The sequence below is a fragment of the Amphibalanus amphitrite genome, unplaced genomic scaffold (genome assembly GCF_019059575.1).
Source record: "Amphibalanus amphitrite isolate SeventyFive unplaced genomic scaffold, NRLGWU_Aamphi_draft 000743F_arrow, whole genome shotgun sequence".
Lineage (NCBI taxonomy): Eukaryota > Metazoa > Arthropoda > Thecostraca > Balanomorpha > Balanidae > Amphibalanus > Amphibalanus amphitrite.
In genome coordinates this window covers 1-18,827 of record NW_024882237.1, presented here as the reverse complement: position 1 = coordinate 18,827, position 18,827 = coordinate 1, and the positions used below count along the sequence as shown (strand labels likewise).

Below are 18,827 nucleotides of genomic sequence, written 5' to 3'. Positions count from 1 at the left end.
TTTGATTACAAGAAATCACACTATGCTTTTCCGCGAAACCTCAATTACAACAGCTTTTTTTCTGTCAGGACTCAGGAGGCTGAACCGTTGACCTTAGATAAAATCTTAGGGTTCCGGAAGAGCTTTAGCCCCGTCAGTGACAGGCTCCTGGCTACCCCTATCATTGGCAGGGGGCTGTTAACGACCCCCCCCCCCTGATATCGCAAGAGTCGAGATCTAGCAAGCCAATTTTTAAAATCTGAACAACATTCAATTCCATTCAACATTAGCTACATTTCTATAAAAAAATCCAATAAATGCAAATCGGGGTAGCAGTGGAGTAAAACTGGTAATTTACAGATACTTTTTGACTGCTTACAACGATCAAGTTTGCTGAACCAATTTTGTCGTAACTATTACCGATCGATGCAGAATAATCATAAAAAATAATAGGCAGATACGAGTATAATTTATTTAACCCGCGCACCGACGGGGGGATATCCGCCCCCCCCCCCCCCACCCCCCAACGTTTTTCGTAAATAGCGGGGAAACCAGAAATTTTGCTCGACTATTCCCCCATCAATATTATACATTGTGTGCAAATTTGAACCTCCTAGCTATCAAGGTCAAGTCACCAGGTCACTTCGAATGACCTGACCCCAAATTACTTTTTTGCAACTTACTCACCGTCTCAGAGCTACGTAGATGATGGAATCCTTTGAAAGTTGCAGGATGCAATGAGGTCATTGGTAGCTACAATTTGTTTATCTCGGAATACCTAATGATATCGATGACCTAAGGTCATCGATATCAAGGTCAACTGCCTGATTTTTTTTTTTTTCACAAACGCATAGGAATGGCCTGATATACCATGAATGACTTCATATACGATCAACCTTGACTACGTTGAAGCCTTTTTTGCTCTTGGGCAGCTGTAAGGTCATGTGGCGTCATCAAAGGTCACCAAAGATTTGTTTTGCTAATGACTCCTTACTGGAACGAGATACAGCCGCGTGGATGGTCTCATTGTGTTCAGCTCGTCAAGGCGCATCGAATGATATGGATGATGACCTTGAGGTCACGTGACCTTAGGCCAACCTTTGACCTTGACCTTTCGAGGTCAACATATTTGTTTCGATGCGGATCGACGAGAGGATCACGATGGTGCTCTTAGTCCTTGCTACTGCGAAAATTAGTCGAGAAAAACTTCATATCTAGCACCGCTATTTTGACCTTTTTGACTCCCGTGACGTCATCTTTGACCTTCAGTAGCGGCGGAACACCTTTAATTAGGGGGGGGGGGGGCACTGCCGACTTTTAGTCCCATTCTTTCCATGCAACGCCCATGGGGCTAATGTTAAAATGCCAAAATCAAAGGGGGCACGGTGCCCTCCCCGTTCCGCCGCCTACGTTGACCTGAAAATAACCTCAGTAAAAATTATAGACCTTGTCCGTGTGAACCCCATGCCGTTTACCGCCTGTCGCTATCTTGCTCAGCTCTCGAAATCTCGGGGGGGGGGGGATATCCGTCCCCCTGTCGGTTCTAAGCTGGCGCGGACCCCCGTCGGTGCGCGGGTTAATTTAGGGTACCCAAAATTTATGCTAAAAATCGGTTCTTTGTTCCTGTCACTCACGTTGGTTGACGATGGTCTTGTTATGCTAGGATAATGTGTGCTAAAATGATTAATATTATATTGGTCACCCGTAGACGGCGACAGGGCACAGTAACTAGTCGGGAGGTGAAACATAACAATTGTCTATAATTTGTGAAACACTACGATCACTACGATGCAACGATGTGAAATACTATTTTTGACCTTCCTTTCTTTTTCCTGGGACCACCTAAGATCCTTTTCTTGCTCATTTCTGAACATGTGATAGGTGCAGGCCCGGTCGTGGGCTAAAACTGAAATATTCAAGGGAGATCAGGCATCAGCCGTGCCCGCGGAAGCGTGTCTGCAATTCCCCTCTGGCCGCCGTCCACCCTCTCTCCCATGTCAATTTCGCCGTCGACGACCAAAAATGCCCCTCCCTCGTGTTGTTACCTCCAGACTGCCAATTACGATGACGTATAGGGGTATAGGTATAGACGACCTTCGCCCGTATAGGGGGGGGGGGGGTCGAACGGACCTTGCCCTCGGTTTTTCGCGAATAACTCGCGTAAAAAGCGGCCGATAGCAACGAAACTTTCAGTATCCTCGAGTTGACCAATTTTACACCTACCCTGAAAATTTCATGACCCTGACACAAATGACCTTTGACCTGTGGCCTACTTTTCGAGACCATGTTTGGCCGGAATCGCGATTTGGCGTATGTCGTCTCGCATTGGCCGCGCGTTTGCAGTCTTTCCGTCATGGTTTCAAGCGTTCAAACATGTGATATGGTGTTGCCCCCATGCATTGGGGTGGGTGTCAATGTCACCTGAAGGTCAGGTCAGGTCATTGACCTTTGATGACCTCGGTTCACTTTTTCGAGTTTTACATGTCTTTAGGTCAGTTTTTGGAGCTGAATTCGAATTTAGCAACCATATGAACACTGACGAAGTAGTTGGTGCCTTCGTAACGAAGCTGTCAGAGGCGGTGACACCCGGGGCATTCCGCGATAGATCGTACCACTTTTTTCCAATTTGACACCCTCATCTCTCGGAATTTGACGAAAATTGGTCTCAGGGGTAATCAGGGGCTCTGAATCTACCTGTAACAATTTCAGGCTTATCAGATAAGTATTTTTTGAGTTATGGCGTATAACATTTTTTGGATCTTGCTTTGCAGCACTAAGTTTGGCGGGCTGTAACTCTAAGACGGATTATTCAAATGCCAAATGTTAGATAACATTGAACTTGCAATGAAACAGAGATTAATATGTATTTTTGAAATTTCGAAAAATACGCTATTTTTGATATATGACATATCGAGTTTTCTTTCATTTGTATTTTTTGGACTTTGGGACCAATTTTTTAAATTTTTATTTCTTTAAAAAAAATATTTAGCTCATTGTTAAGAAGTGTGCAAAAAATTAGGAAGGTGTTTTTTCTATAAATGTATTTATTTTATGTCACGATAACGGTTTCGAATAGTGATTTTGGGAGGGGAGCTTACAAATGGCGTGGTAAAGCTGCCTAGTGACATCACGGGTTACTGAAATTTCATTTGAAGTCTTAGTCATCTGAAAAAATGAAGAGAGGGTTCATCCAACCCTCTTTCCTATAAGTGCGAGAGTGAAAAAGGCTGTTTGGTTCTGACATTGTTTTGGACGCCAATGACCATAGCTGTCCGAGATAAAAGTTACAGGACGCATACATGGTGTCCTCCAGAGGTCTCACAACTTCTATATCTGGGAATTTTTGAAGGTCACATGAGTCACGTGACATCACTGTTATAAGTCAATGGGGAAATATAAAATCTGTTATTTTGGCGCCGATAATGATCTAAAACCACAGTGTCTAAAACTATCTCACGTACATGGTATCGTGATTTCATGCACTCCTTGCAAAGTCCAATGCTTCACTTTTGCATTGTTAACCTTGCGTGACGTCATTTATGACGTCACTAGGGTCGTACGAGTTTTTCGTCAATAACTCCCGATCAAATTGAGCTAGAGAGTCGGGAAAGCCAACAATGGACTCGGGAAGACCTTCCGAATCGAATGATATGCCACCCTTTGCCCAGCTTCGTGACCTGAGGGGCTCTGACCTGACCTTGACCCGAGGTCAACTACTTAAGTAGACCCATGGAGGAAGGAGTACTGGAGTGGCAACTTCACGCTTTTTTGCGACAGACACCTTCCAGCTAGTACCGTTCATAGGTTCTTATCGAAAGCAGAACTACACCATTCAGCCAATCAGCGTTGCCAACCGTCCGTAATTCAACCAATGAGCGCGCTCGTAACGAGCTGACGAATAAAATGAACAGACTACATCGAGCAATATTTAATTTTATAAGTTTATAAGTTTATATTTATAAGTTTATTATTATAAGTATAGTAATAATATAAATAATATGAAATATTTATAAGTTTTAATGTCAATTTCAACGAGCCGGCGCCTGCCCGTTCTTCCCGTCCTCGTCTCCAGCTGTACATGTAGGGGAAAGTGGGGTAAGACGGGCACCTTAACTTTGGAGCCATTTTTCGGCCGGTTAGAAACATCATAGAAACGGGAAACTGGGTGAAAACCTTTTTCAGACATTTTACTTTCATTTGCCAGAAGATGAGACTTAGACCTGATTCAACAAATAAACTGCAGCTATTTTTGCAAAACCTTGCAAAAACCCGTCTTACCCCACCCCATGGGGTAAGACGGTCACATGGGTAGGGCAAGACGGCCAGCTTCTTTCACCGATCAGCGCAGCTCGCAACAAATGCCCGAGATTAGCCGCATTTATACAGTCGCTCGTTGGTCTCAAGTGCTTCGGAAATGGCAGTATACGAGATTCGTGCAGAAGGCGTATGCTCCTATATAGGCCCTAGTTCAGAAGCCATGTAGAACCGTTTTTCACATTCATTATTCGAGAATAAACTGTGCCGAAGGAATATTGCTAACATGTCTGTGAGTATCGGAATCGAACATATTCTTATTAGAAATGCTTCTTTTTTCCTACAGCAACAAAAATATTTTCACCATTACAGACCCATTGGGTTCATAGTTGCCCGTCTTACCCCAAACTCAATGTCAGAAGTTCAGCACGATTTTTCGCTGTGGACAATTTGATGCAGACAAAGCAAATCCGCCGTAAATGAACACTGTTGGCATATGAGTGTACCACAAGTGATTGCGAGTTTTTAACTCTATAGTGCTGTACACAAAAGCTTGCACAATACATTATGGATGTTTTCAATGAAATGAGTGTTTTAAAGAAATCAAAATAAAAGATTATCGACTGAACACAAATTCACCAGACTTGAATGGTGGTGTGTAGTGGGAAAGGCAATTCTGGTCCTAACTTTTCTTGCTCGTAGCGCTATTGGTTTGGTCTGCAGAAGGGGTGCCCGTCTTACCTACCCTGACCGTCTTACCCCACTTTCCCCTACCGCCCTTCGCGCACCGGATTTGAGATTAATCTGTGAAAGTCGCTAGAACTTGAATGTAACCATTGTCTTCTCCGTTTAATTTCCTGCTCATTGATGTACAAAAATCACACGTAGCGCCCAAAATAATCCTCCTACGCCCTTTTCTCTAAACCGCTGCACGCCATAGCCCGCCATTTTAAGCCGACCGCCGCGACCCGCCGATACTAGCTGGGGCGTTTCGACCCGCTCCCGCTAGGTGGCCCGTGTCTGTCGCTAACGGCCCATGCTAAAGGCATGGACAGTGGCGGATCCAGGGGAGGGCAAAATGGGCATTTGCCCTCCCCAAAGCCAAATCGTGTGGGCAAGACTATCTTTTTGCCCCTCCCAAAGCATGTAGCGATGAGCAAATCTAATACGGCGTCGATGCCTATATGGACGAAAAGCAGGGCTTCTGTCCGTGACGGCCATTCCGAAGGAAGGAGCTGACCACTTGCTGCTGATATTTTGGTTCGATATGCTGATATTAGATTGAACCCCCTGAACTGAATGCATGCATAAGCATATGCAGTGTGGCCAATGGCCATGGTGTGAGGTAACACGGGGCAAGATGCCCAGTCGGGTAAGACGCCCACCACCCTATATTCGAAATTACCTAAGCAATCCACAGTTTTGTCATTTGTTGGGAGCCTCATTGCTGTGGAGCGTTCCGCGTAAAAACGGCGACGTGCCTAGCCGCCATTTTATACCTATTTTTTGCATATGTTCTGAAAATGTCAGACCAAGGTCTCTCAAGGTCACGAAGTCACTATAGCTGCACGTCAAGTGACATTTAAACCTAAAAACATTTCCAATGCTTGCCATAGCTAAACCGAGTGACGGATCGCTTTGAAACTTTCAGCATCAGCAGTTAATAAGGGTAACAGTACCTATGTACAAAATGTTAGTCACATGATTTTTATATCGATGACCTAGGGCTAGGTCATTTTTGCGACCTCTCCACTATAAGTCAATAAGAGAAAATTGAAAGGCACCTTTTTTTGGGCAAACCTCCTGTCCGGTAGCTCAGTTGGTAAAGCAATGGACTCCCGGTAGTGAGAGCCCGGGTTTGAGTCGCTCCGGCGCTCGATATTTGAGACTCCTGACGGGGATGGTCTGAGGTTGGTGGGAGCAGCCGCAGCCAGTCAAAGTCAGGAGTGGGATAGGCCGTGTCCGGCTTTGAAGGGCACGTTAAACATTGGCATTGTTAAACGTTCAACTAAATTCTCCTGTCACCCGGAATTACGCGATCGAACGGTAGGGGTCGGGCTCTACGCAACAAGCTCTGCTTAGCGTAGGCTCCGGCTCCCGTCAATCCGCCCTTTCAAACATTCGTGCTAAATTTATAAGAAACGTCACTCTTAACAATACCGAGTTACAACCTAAACAGCACACAGTGAACCGGAAAATAGCACCCGTGACCCCTCCTTATGTCCCTGAGATCATCTCAGGTCACGGAAGATGTGCAATAGTTTGCAGCAATTCGCTAATAACTTCTGCTGGAGGCATTCTAGAGCAATAGAAACACCTTAGATGTGTTCAGCTTTACGATACGGATCGACTGATATGCAACACGACCTTTTCCATGGTCATGACTTGACCAAATGTCAAAGTTGTAAGTTCACTTTTTAAGATCAAATTATAACTCATTCGACGCGTCTTCGCGAGAGGAACACGATGCCGGTAAAAGTAAGATCGCACAAGGTTTGATACAAAAGTTATCACAGAAAATCCGTTCCCGTAAAAATAGTATATATTATGACAGTTTCCCCTGGAGGCTAAACCGTTGATCTTAGGTCCAATCTGAGCGAATTATCCAGAAAGAGCAGCAACAGTGCTATCAAAATAGCTTTTCTGGGGCGCTCTAGCTCTATTCGTTTCCGAGTTATGCGCCAGTTCTTCAAAAATTGTCGAAACTGGACCTAAATATTATCGGGATTTGGCCTTTGATGGGCTCTGGTGATCTGACATCTGACCTGACCTTAAAAGTGACTGGGGTAATTTGGTCATTATGTTTGACACTCTTTCAAACGCCGCCTACCGCGTGTTGCTACGTATACGTGGTCCAGGAGCCGAGTTAGAAGGGATATGGGTGTTCAAACATCCCCCAGGGGCGTGAAAATCCAGGAGCCCCAGCGCGGCTGGCACGGGTTAACATAAGACATTTTACACCATCTTACGGTAAGATAGTGTAACTGGCGTTGTGAAGTAACTTGATCACTGGCGCGGTGGTGGGTCGGGGTCGCCGATGGTCGGCTAAACTTTTGCCCTCCCCAAACGGATCGGCTGGATCCGCCCCTGGGCATGGAGTTGCCACTCCAGTATTCTCTCCTCCATGGTAGACCTCACCCTAACAAAAAGTAAACCATTCGACGCACCTGAGCTAGGCGAACACAATGATGCCAAAATCGCGGCTCTGCGGCCATTTGTTGCGAAGTTATTTACTAAAAACCGAACCCGTAACTTCAGTCACCTGACCTGACCTCAGACGCTACCGGTTAACCTGAGACCTTAAAATTGGGTACCAATCGCTGCGACTTGTAACGGCACACACGTTCGCTTTTTCCGCGAGGCTCTACCTCTATTAGAAGCAAAACGGCGTGCTGGGGTCGTATCAACCCCTCCGAAACCCATTTTGTTTGCGGGAAAATGAGGAACTTATAGAAAGAACACCTTTCTAATTTTTTGCATGTCGATTTGCAATGACATGAAGTTTATTTTGAAAAAATGAAAATGTGAAAAATTTTGGTCTCAAAAATCATTAGAGGCAAATGAAAAAAGATTAAGGTTTTTGTTCAACAATCAAATTTTTCTTTAGAATTTTTAAAAAGTAATATCAATTTTTGGTTCATCGCAAGCTTAGTGTTGTTTCCCGTTTGTTGGTTGCATAACCCGTTCTTGAGTTATAGGCCATCAAACTCACCGTTACAAACCGAAGTTAAAAAAATGTAATGCAATATAACTCAAAAAGTTTTTATCTGAGAAGTCTGATATTTTGCCAGGCGTCTTTGGGGCCTATGATTACCCCTAGGACTGATTTTCATTAAAATCTGAGAGATGACAGTGACGGGCCTGGTACGATCTATCGTGGAATGCCCCACCTACTACGTATACCCGGCAGGACCCCTTCTGGTTGACCTGACCTGACCTGACCCGACCTGGCCTAAATGCATGAAGACATCATCTGTGATCAAAACTAACATGATATTCGTGATCAGCACCCAGAAAAAAAAAACATAGCAGCCACACGTATGAGTTCTAACAGGTCCCGATTTTCCCGACTTTTGGGTCATTGACCTGACCTGGAAGGTCAACGTTCGCGGCTGGAAAAAAACACCAATACGGGCGAGGGTTAAACATCCAATCATACCATGCCCGGATGCTGCAGCCTCCCCCCCCCCCCTCGGAACCCTCCCAGCACGAGTAAGTACACACATACCATACATGTACAATGCACATGCCATCATACACATACCATCATCCAATACTGCACAATGCACATACCGCACACAGCTCGCCGCGCCGCTGTCCCCCGGTCGACCTCGTTAGACCGGTGCAGTGGCAGACCGGACCCGTTCGGGTCCCAGTCGGTCGGTGCTGCCAGCCGCTCTCCACGAGAGGAGGTGCGGACGGCAGCAGTCACCAGGCGGCCCCCGAGCCAGCCGCCCAGCCGCCGCGACGCTCTGCGGGTGCCGAGACGCTCCGCCGTCACTGGGACACTCTGCAGTCGCCCGAAAGTTGTAGCTTTGCCGGAAAGCTCCGCCGTCGCCGAGACGCTCCATCGCCGCGACGATGACGAACCGTCTCCCCGCCCCGCCGCCGATGACGTCGAGGATGCTGTTGATGTTGTTCCTGGTGATCGCACAGGTGAGCTAAGAGATGGTGTGTGCTGGAACAGGTACTCGTGTCAGATGTGCAATACAGTGTCATGGTTTCATTTGTAATGGCATAGGTTTCATTTGTAACGTTTCGTTGCAATCCGCCGCATTTTTACGCCAGTTATTCATGAAAAACGGGTGTCCATCCGATTCCACCTTCCACATGTGTGCTAGGGTTAACCGCACATGCAGTTGGTATTACCAGATGAAGTATCATTGCAATTATTGAGTTCCCTGCAGTCGCCGCATGTCAAACATCATTGACGTTCGGCATTACGTCTGATGGTGATGCCATTAACTGCCGATAAATATCGTCCGTCCACCGACTATGGTTTGGTCGGTTTGGACGGCCGAATAACAGTTTATATCACGGGCAACAATAGTAGCCCATCAACATAGTCATAACTTAACAATGAGCAGTCACTACCATTGACATAATTGATGACCGGTGTGTTGATGCGGAGAATGTTCAGTTATCGATGGGTTTTATTTATATTCAACAAGCAAACTCAGGTGACGTGTGATGACACAGCTGTCTGTTTATAATGCAGCTGGATATCTTGTATAGGATAATGGATAATGCACAATATGCACATGCACCTGTACGTGGAGGGCAAGAAAATAATCGGAATGCATAGTTAGGTATAATCATGCATCAAAGCATACCTCATCGTGCGTATGTGCATGGTACTTACCTACATGGGTGTACACACTAGGATTAAACATTTCCACATACCTAACACGGGAATAGCGCTTAACCCGCGCCCCACTGGGGGGGGGGGACTATTCATATCCCCCCTCCCGTTTTTCTGCAATAACTTCCAAACCGCTTGACGTATCGAGCCAAACTTTCAGTGCCTTCGGCTGCATCAGTTTGACACCTAGATTCAAAATATGAACTTCGTAGCTACCATAGGTCGGCCGGAAATGACGTTAGAGTGACGTCATGTTCGGCCAATTTCGACGCAAAACATTGAACCACGGCAATCGTTCCCAAGAGCTCAGTTTTTAAGCTAGATCCAATTTATTTGCATGAGAACACTCAGAATAGACTGCGCTATCAAACTGCTATCTCGGATTCTCAAAAGTTTGAAAAGTTTGAAAATTATGTATAATAAAATTCAAAATTTATATCTTTATCTTTTTTTCAAAAAACTTGATTTTTCGAAGAAAAAAAAAACGGAATATATGAGATAGAACACATGCTTATGACTTACTCTAGCAAGTTTTAGCCAAACATCTTCAAAAAAATGGCCCATTATAGCAAAAGTTTCACAATTATAAATTTTTCAAATCAACTTTTCAGTACGTATTTGGCATCGTACACCAATATAAAGAGCACCATTGTGTTCCTGAGTTCAAACTGCATCCGATAGACACCTTTTTGGTTGAACAATTTTAACCTTAAAATTTGACCTTTTGTTTGACCTGATAATGGCCTGAACTCAGCTATATTCAACTCAAAATGACCTCAAATGACACAAACGACATTGAATTCGAAATCTATGACCTAAATGGACCATAAAACATGTGTCACATGACCGACGCATTTCCGTGACCTGTGATGACCTGACCCTGACCTGAAAATCAAAGTAGGTACAAGTTTGGTACCCTCAGGGTATCTAAAGCATCTGTTCACGAGTGTGTAAAACAAAAATGAGCCTGATCTGACTTGTAAGACGGCGGCTAGAGCCCAAAAGGTGAACAAGCCAAATATCGACAATTTTTACTTTGACCTGACCTGTGACGTCATCGGTGACCTCGAGGTCAATGAAATTAGCTTTCATTCGACAGTTTTTCCGGGGCTATCAGAAGCTGATTGAATTTTTACGATCGGCCCAGTAGTTTCGGATTTAGGAGGGGGGGGGGCTATGAACTGAAGAGCCCCCCCTCCCCCCGTAGGTCTTGATTCTTGTCATCCATCAGTGTCATATTATTGTTGCAGCATTGGCCTTTCTGCATCCTTTGACGGGAAACGGGGCCCGCGTTTGACCCAGGTTAATCAAAGGCTTCGCTGAAAAAGCAGGACGACGTTGTCCACGAGATGAAGCCCATGGCACCCAATTTAAGGTTTTAGGTTAGCTGGTGGCCTTACAGGTCAGCTAAATCACCCATAGATCCCAACATAGCCAATCCAATAACTCGTTCTACATATAGCATAGGTGGAACTTTGTGCCGAGCTGGGGGTGCCCGCCGCAAAGCCTCCACCGCCTTAGCGGTGACTTTGACCTCCGCCGTCTATTGCGGCCCCAAAGCCAAGCCAGCGTGGAATTGGGACAGCTCGGGCACCTAGCTCGGCACAAACCTCCACCTATGTGTTCTAGAGATATTCGCCCAAATCCTAAGCATGCGACCTATGGGATGCATTAGCTTCCATTTTGCTGGTGAGGGCTAACGACACAAAAACAGGACTGAAAAATGATGACGGTCTCTTGGCTTAAAACGTTTAGCTATAGGACAGAAACAGTGGGTTCTTTTTAATGATACCTGCACTGATAAAATCCATCGGCCATCCAAGTGGTTGGTGTCTTAAAAGGCATATTTTTCATTCCCAGCTTGATTGATGTCCTTGAGTCGGAGCATGATTCGGTGGCATTGTGATCATCGTTTCACAGCAATCTGGCAGATCGGCGCGCTATAATTCTAAAATTCACAGCCTTGACCGTCAGAAGTTGTTCCGCGATCCGGGGTCAGCAATCCTTCAAGACAACATCAAAGCGTGATTTGTGGTAAAAATACGCGTCCTGTAGGATTGATGTTCCCAGTTCGGGAAATGACGTTCAACTTGTTCTTTGTTTTAGGTCCTTAATAACACCATTCCAGGGCGAAGGGAGGCGAGAATATAAAGTATAGAGACATTTGACTGAGTCGACTGCTGGCTGGTGCGCCGCAATGGCTGGGCACATATCGCCTGGACGATAGTGATCTGGTTAATTATCGCTGAATTATATAATAGTGCGGATTACAATAGCGTGGGTTAGGTATATTCAAGGCATCATACTTTTGTTCGACAACCTCCGAACTATTCACGTAATGACGAACTCGTGCACGTTTAATTCGACGTGCACGTTTACCTGATTATAGATAAAATACGTTGCAGATTAAATAGGTTGCGCCTTTTTTGGCTTGTGACTGCTTGTTTCTTGCCTTTACCTATGGCGTCTTTGCTTCCCCAACAACGTAGGTATTTTCGCTATATTGCCACTTCTTATCCTAATCCACTTCTTATCCTTATCCTCCTTATCCTTCTTTTCTACTTCTTTTTTCCACTTCTCATCACTTCTTATCCTTACAGCGCCAATCGGATTCTGCTTATTTTGACCACGAATCACGATCGCTTGTTCTACTACTGTATAGCACTTGTAAGCTTGTTTTGTTCTTTTCATCCAACACCTAAGCCAGTTGGAAGCCCAGCGAACATTGGGCTGAAGTACTGCACTGGTTTTCGGTTGTTGTTTTTGTTTTTATTGGTAGGTAGGTCGTGTACACTTAACAGCAACACAAGTGGAGACGGGGACGATAAATAGTGCTACTATGAGATAATCACATATATGGATTGTGGGTGTAGGCAATCCGCTTTTACCGTGCTAAATTCCCGCTCTTCCTGACGGCGACGTTCATGGGCTATTTACGTAATAGCTGTAGACCCCGTACGAGCATGCATATCTACAATGTATGATACATACGGCACTGAGTACCTACGTACGGTATAGACCAGTCTCACACCCATTGCGCTCCATTAAGTCAATCCCTCGAGCTGTCTTAATCCCAGGTCGATGCCCCACGTTACACGGGTCCCCCGAGTCTCCCAGCTGGGTCTCTGCGTTACGACATGCCGGCTTTGTTCTGTGTGTGTGACAGGGCGTCTCGGTCGCGGGGTAAGCTGGATTTGTGGTCGGCGATGTGCTCCGCCGGCGCGGCGGTTGGTTAGAATGAAGGTATGCGGATGGGTGATTTGACCCGCGGGGGGTTGGCGATGTTGGGCAGAGAAGCGGGGGCGGCTTCCTGGTTAGGCCGACGTATGGAATATGCTCCCTGCTTAGGCCGGGACATTTGCATATCTGGTTTGAGCTTTTGACCGAGTTATCAGTCCCAGGTTTTGCGTGGTTTTATCTTTGGTTTAGTGGGGTTATCTCGCTGTTTCGAACCGAATTATTTTGTTCGTTGGGCTCGGCAAACTCGGTAATTGACCCACGACATAACCGTCGCGCTGGATGTTCGGAATAGCTCGCTGTGCTTACGGTTGATTTCGCTGGTTTGGCCAAAGCAGCTGTCTGTTTCGGTCTGGGTAGCATAGCACACAATTCGGCTAGAATAGTCTGCTGCATTGAGTGGGGGCGCGGGACGTCTCACTGGCACGGCTGGGTCGGCCGCGCTGGCCGCAGTTGGGCCGGCGTGGCTCGCGGGGTGGACTGGATAGGGTGATGAGGTTGACAAATTCCACGCCATCCTGCGCCATTGTCGAGATGGATAAAACCTCTCGGCTTTCACCACGGCGCGGCTAAGCTCAGACAAACTCTCTCCGCGACGTCCGCCGCGTCGGTGCACTCGACCCCAAACGGTGACCTGGCCCGGAAACGGTCACGGCGGGGCGGGGAGGCGGTCCGTCGCCACCGCAGGGCCCCTGGCCTCGGCGCCGTCCGACCGGGCCCCGATACCGCTGCAGTGTGGACAGCAGGACGTCAACCTCACCAGCCGGCACCGGTTCTCCCGGTCACGGAGATTGGCCTCCTCAGCCGCGCGCCGGTCACGGTCAATGTCAGAAGCTCAGAACCACTTGCGACACGGAATGCTGCACGCATCTCGTACGCACGTTGCTGTAAATTATTGTTGAGACAGCTCGTTTGTTCGCTGTTCGGGTTTGCTGCGCTGTGCTCGGTGATATCCGATTACCGCGCCAGCTGCAGTGCATAATAATTCAGCAGCTCGGTGCGGACTGCGGATCTGCGGTTACACAAAGTGGGGGTGTACTGGAGAAAGAGGCCGAAGGGACAAAGAGTCCGGTCTTCTTTGTCGTCGTCTCGACTCGTCCCTGTCCTGGAACATCGATGAGAGCCATCTACCGCAGATCGTTCCGATTTATCAGCCGCGTATCCGGGCTAGTCTCAACCGTCTGTGATAATATCGGTCTATCGACAGGCACTGCTCGTTGCTCACCACTGCACTGCGGTTAACAGGGGAGGGGGTGGTGGGGAACTGGGTGGCCTCGCTCGGTGTGTGTGCACCGTTAGCAGAGAAATTTTATTTGTGCAAATTCGCTTGTGAGGGACATAGCCTTGATAGCCGGTGATGCAGCCAGTAGATAAGCTATGCTTCTCTGCTAAAGGTTGGGGATTTATTTGGTTGTCTCGTAAACAGAATGCACGTTACGTAGAAAACAGCATACGATGCACATTGTGCATATCATGACAGTGAGGGGATTACTAAACCTCCATGCCTCCTGGTCATTAAATACAAGATTCTCAATGTCATTAATTCGTTAACTTACATGGTTATAGAGCCTATTAAATCGGCCTTGATTCAAAACAGTTAAGTGCAAGTAAATGGCGAAGTGGGTAGGTACTTGTATGAACAGCATTATGACATGTATATGTTTTCAAATATAACCTTATGTTCAATGATTGGATTCTGGCGCTGTTGTGACTAAATGATTTAATTTGCAATTCTGAACTGAAGAAGGACAGTGTCCGAAATATATTCATTTTGTAATTAATTTTGGAACCTTTTGCATTTCGCAATCATTGAACATAAGGTTATATTTGAAAACAAAACAGTTAAGCATTATTTCGTTCACCTCACCACACGACAACTACTACTGGCCAATCGATCCTTCTTCCAACCACATCTGACCAGCATCTCTCCCCTCCACAGCTCCTGGGCCAGACGTCGGGCCAGCTCGCGGACGTCTCGCGGTGGGACGACCACATGTTCGAGGCGCAGGCGACGGTGGCGGTCGAGCGGTCGCTGCGCCCGCAGCTCTCTGCCAAGGAGGCGCGGCCGTCGCCGCTGTTCGAGCCCCAGGACGACGGGAGCCCGTGGGAGAGGTCGGCGTCCACCCCGCGCCGCTACGTGTCGCCGTTCCAGGTGGCTCGACTCGTGCTGCAGACCCTCGACACAGACACGGACGGTCAGTAGTCAGTACTCAGTACATTACAAAGCTCGGAAAAGGTTTTGGTAATCTCATTTGGTAATCTCAGACACTGGCAGCTAGTATAGGTACCTAACGACTCTGTCTCTGTCTGTGTGAATGCGACATAAATCACTGTGACGTTACTTGTATTTGTTTTTCTAACAGTAACGGCGAGTTTTTGCATAAAGCATTTTGCTTATTAAGCTGCAACTTTAGGTCTCTCTACAAGGGGTTGATCAAACTTTATGGACTCATCAGATTTGATGATTAGGGCATTGGGCAGATCTGGCGAGACTTCGTCCCTGGGGATGGCCCATCTGACACATTGCTGACCGGTTCAGCTCTGAATCATTGACGGACCACCCTGAGACCTGTTTGCCTGGGGAGGGATATCTTTCTGAACGGGTCTGTCCTGCCCGCAGTGGGAGCGTACGGACGGTTCGAGCTGGTCACCGGAGTGACCGCCACGCTCACATCGCTCTATTTCCCGGGCCTTTACCCGCCGTACCAGTGGAAAACCTGGCAACTGACGGTAAGCAGAAGGGACAGAGGACCGGGAGGATCAGAATAATGGACCGGGTAATCGGGGCAGGGGACCGGCTGTCTCCCTGTCGGTAGGAGTGCCGAGTGTCACGACCCATTGCGGTCGCTCCTGTCTTGCGAACGGACCGTGCATCGAGATTGCGCAGAGAATTAATAGTAGCATTACTGTGCCATACTGAATCGGACCGTCACGCCCGCAGTGTAACCTTCCACCGCGCCGTTTCTCACGAGTCCTTCACACCGTTTCAGGCGGAGGACGAGCAGGCCACGCTGCGGATGACCTGCGACACTTACGAGCTCGGCGAGGGCGACCGACTGGTGCTGCGCGACTCAGTCCGCGGCCGGCGCACCTACTACAGTCCCGGCGACCCGCCGCCAGATGTCACCCAGCCCTTCATCCTGCTCGAGCTGCGATCCCGTTCCGAGGGTCGGCTCCGCTGCTCGGTGAAGGCTGTGCGGGTGGAAGGAGGGTCACAGCTGGGTCAGGTCACCCCGGTCAGCCGCCCGGAGTCGGCTCAGTCGCAGCCTGGTGTCAAACCGGAGCTGGCTGAGACGAAACCGTCTGTGCCGCCCAAGATCGTGACTCCCCGACCCAAACCATCAACACCAGCCCCGGTTGTGACCACTCAGAAACCCCAACCGGCGGCTAAACCGCAAACTCCCTTCTCTCAGAAACCCCAGAAACCTAAGCCAGCGGCCAAGCCCCGACCTCCCCCACCGTCAGAGAGACCAGTGGTGCCCTCTGAGGTCGGAGTGGCCCTCAACCAAACCCGTCAAGTCGACCGGCCGGTGGACCTCAACGACCCGATCTGTGGAAAAGTCCAAACGAACGTCCGAATCGTCGGCGGGGAGGTGGTGCCTCGCAAGGCTCTCCCGTGGATGGTAGGTGAATCAGTCAGGCACAATTAACAGATAGGGATAAAGATTAATCGTGATACAGACACTGATCATGCAGAACTACTGACACATTTATACATAGAGCAGATATCAATGTCACTTTAATGGCAAGTTCTAACATTGAATACGTAACGCTACATACTTCTGTTATTTATGTTTACTTCCATTAATATTTCATGTTTTCATATTGTTTTGAATTTTGATTATAATACATTTTAGACGATGTGAATCGTCCATCCTGACATAGCGCGTGACCGATTGCCAGGTGGGCATCACCAGCCTGATCGGTCGAGGCCCGTACTGTGGCGGCAGCATCATCAACGAGCGCTTCATCCTGACAGCCGCCCACTGCGTCAAAAAGTGAGTAGGTAACGTCCTGACTGCCGCTCACTGCGTCAAAAAGTGAGTAACGTCCTGACTGCCGCCCACTGCGTCAAAAAGTGAGTAACGTCCTGACCGCCGCCCACTGCATCAAAAAGTGAGTAACGTCCTCACAGCCGCCCACTGCGTCAAAAAGTGAGTAACGTCCTCACAACCGCCCACTGCGTCAAAAAGTGAGGGACTTTCTGTCATGCCAGATCGGCGATACAATATTTTCAGTCGACCTGTTCCAGTAGTCATTTGTAATGCCCTCTTTTGTATTGGTCAAAGGTTTAAGAGTATATAGAAGTTTGCAAATCTGTTGTCGCAAACATTTTACATCAAGGCTGTTACCTTTTTTATGGAAAATTTACATTTGCCTTTCAGCCGAGAAGCAAGTCGTATTTCCGTACTGGTTAGAAAGTACAAACGATACAGGGACGAAGATCAAATCCGATTCTACGTGAAGAAAATCATCAAACATCCCGACTACAACAAGATACGCTCTGATAGTGACATCGCAATCTTGGAGTGAGTGTTGATGTGCAGCGCGTGGTAAATAGTTGTTACCGTATGCTTAAAAGTCCAAGGGCTAATCGCAAGGGAAGAAGCCGTATAAACTGGAAGGGGAATACGATGGGTAAACGAACGTTAACTAAGAGCAAAACTTACCGTGCAGAATGCTTTTTTGTAAAAGGAGATGGAATATGGCTGATAAATGCACATTCGCGCTATGTGTTGCTAAATGCACATAGCGCGAATAATTAGACTGAGAAGATGCAATTTGCAATCGAAAGGGGCAAATGATCTCACATGAAACGGATCGAACGATTGTGCCCAATCACTAACGTCAAAATGAACCCCCTGCACTCAGTCTAACCCACCACCTCTCCCGCAGGCTGAGGGACAACCTTCGAGAGCTGATCTCCAGCGAGGACGGCCGTGTGCGACCCATCTGTCTGCCCTCAGCGGCCTGCGGTGGCGGCAGCGGACCGGCGGAGGCCTGTCTGACCGGCCGAACCTCACTGATCGCCGGCTGGGGCCTGCTGCGCCAGGACACGCTCGACTACCCGGACGTAGCGCTGCAGGTCGAGCTGCCGGTGCTGTCCAACGACAAGTGCGCGGATGATTACGCCAATGAGCCGTTTGTCATCACCAGTAACATGGTGTGCGCTGGCCTGCCCGAGGGAGGCAAGGATACGTGTCAGGTTAGTGGCCTGTGTCAGAGTGTCAGAGTGTCCGGTCAAAGGGCCCACATGTGTCAGGTTTGTGGCCTGTGTCAGAGTGTTAGGATGTAAGGTTAAAGCCCAGTCATGTCAGGTAAGCACTGAGCAGGCTGACAGGTCAGCAGGCTAAGATGTGTCACGTCGGTAGGTCCCAGCCTATCACACGTGGCACGCAGAAAATGGACGTCAAGAAGCCTGAAATCAAATCACGTGAGATCCGGTATGCATTTGCGCGCTTGCTGCTTGCTAGAAGTCAGGTTATTAAGCGTCCAAATTTAGGTAAGGAACCGGCAATTACTCGCAAACTTCAAGGTTCAGAATTACAGGCGTTATAACTTCTAAGAGTGCCTTTTCTCTCTGGTGTTACACTGGCCGAAGCGGAAACAATCAGACGTAATGTCTCTTTTCACCCTCTCCACTTCTCTCTCTCTCCCTCTCTCTCTCTCTCTCTCTCTCTCTCCTCTCTCTCTCTCTCGCTCTCTCTCTCTCTCTCTCTCTTTCTCTCTCTCCTCTCCTCCTCTCTCTCTCTCTCTCTCCTCTCTCTCTCTCTCTCTCTCTCTCTCTCTCTCTCTCTCTCTCTCTCTCTCTCTCTCTCTCTCTCCTCTCTCTCTCTCTCCTCTCTCTCTCTCTCTCTCTCTCTCTCTCTCTCTCTCTCTCTCCTCTCTCTTCTCTCTCTCTCTCTCTCTCTCTCTCTCTCCTCTCTCTCTCTCTCTCTCTCTCTCTCTCTCTCTCTTCTCTCTCTCTCCTCTCTCTCTCTCTCTCTCTCTCTCC

At 47.8% G+C, this 18,827-nt stretch overlaps 1 protein-coding gene and 1 long non-coding RNA gene across 2 annotated transcripts; both read left to right on the top strand.

Moving 5' to 3' along the window:
- Window positions 1-3,529: 3,529 nt before the first annotated feature.
- On the top strand, window positions 3,530-7,700 carry LOC122365479. The gene is made up of 3 exons (XR_006253761.1): window positions 3,530-3,700; window positions 6,144-6,147; window positions 7,365-7,700. It is a non-coding gene; the product is annotated as an uncharacterized LOC122365479 (long non-coding RNA).
- Window positions 7,701-8,595: 895 nt separating this feature from the next.
- LOC122365478 (serine proteinase stubble-like) lies at window positions 8,596-18,143 on the top strand. The gene is made up of 7 exons (XM_043336719.1): window positions 8,596-8,889; window positions 14,772-15,027; window positions 15,453-15,562; window positions 15,823-16,455; window positions 16,736-16,830; window positions 17,218-17,361; window positions 17,729-18,143. Exons 1-7 carry the CDS (start codon window positions 8,815-8,817, stop codon window positions 18,126-18,128), a joined length of 1,713 nt encoding a protein of 570 aa, XP_043192654.1. The 5' UTR covers window positions 8,596-8,814; the 3' UTR covers window positions 18,129-18,143.
- Window positions 18,144-18,827: the final 684 nt, after the last annotated feature.

Excerpts from the sequence above, each read along its gene's own strand:
- LOC122365478 (XM_043336719.1), top strand. The coding sequence starts at position 8,815 with ATGACGAACCGTCTCCCCGCCCCGCCGCCGATGACGTCGAGGATGCTG. Across the intron at positions 15,028-15,452 it reads CCTCGACACAGACACGGACG|TGGGAGCGTACGGACGGTTC; the intron begins GTCAGTAGTCAG and ends TCCTGCCCGCAG. Across the intron at positions 15,563-15,822 it reads GGAAAACCTGGCAACTGACG|GCGGAGGACGAGCAGGCCAC; the intron begins GTAAGCAGAAGG and ends ACACCGTTTCAG.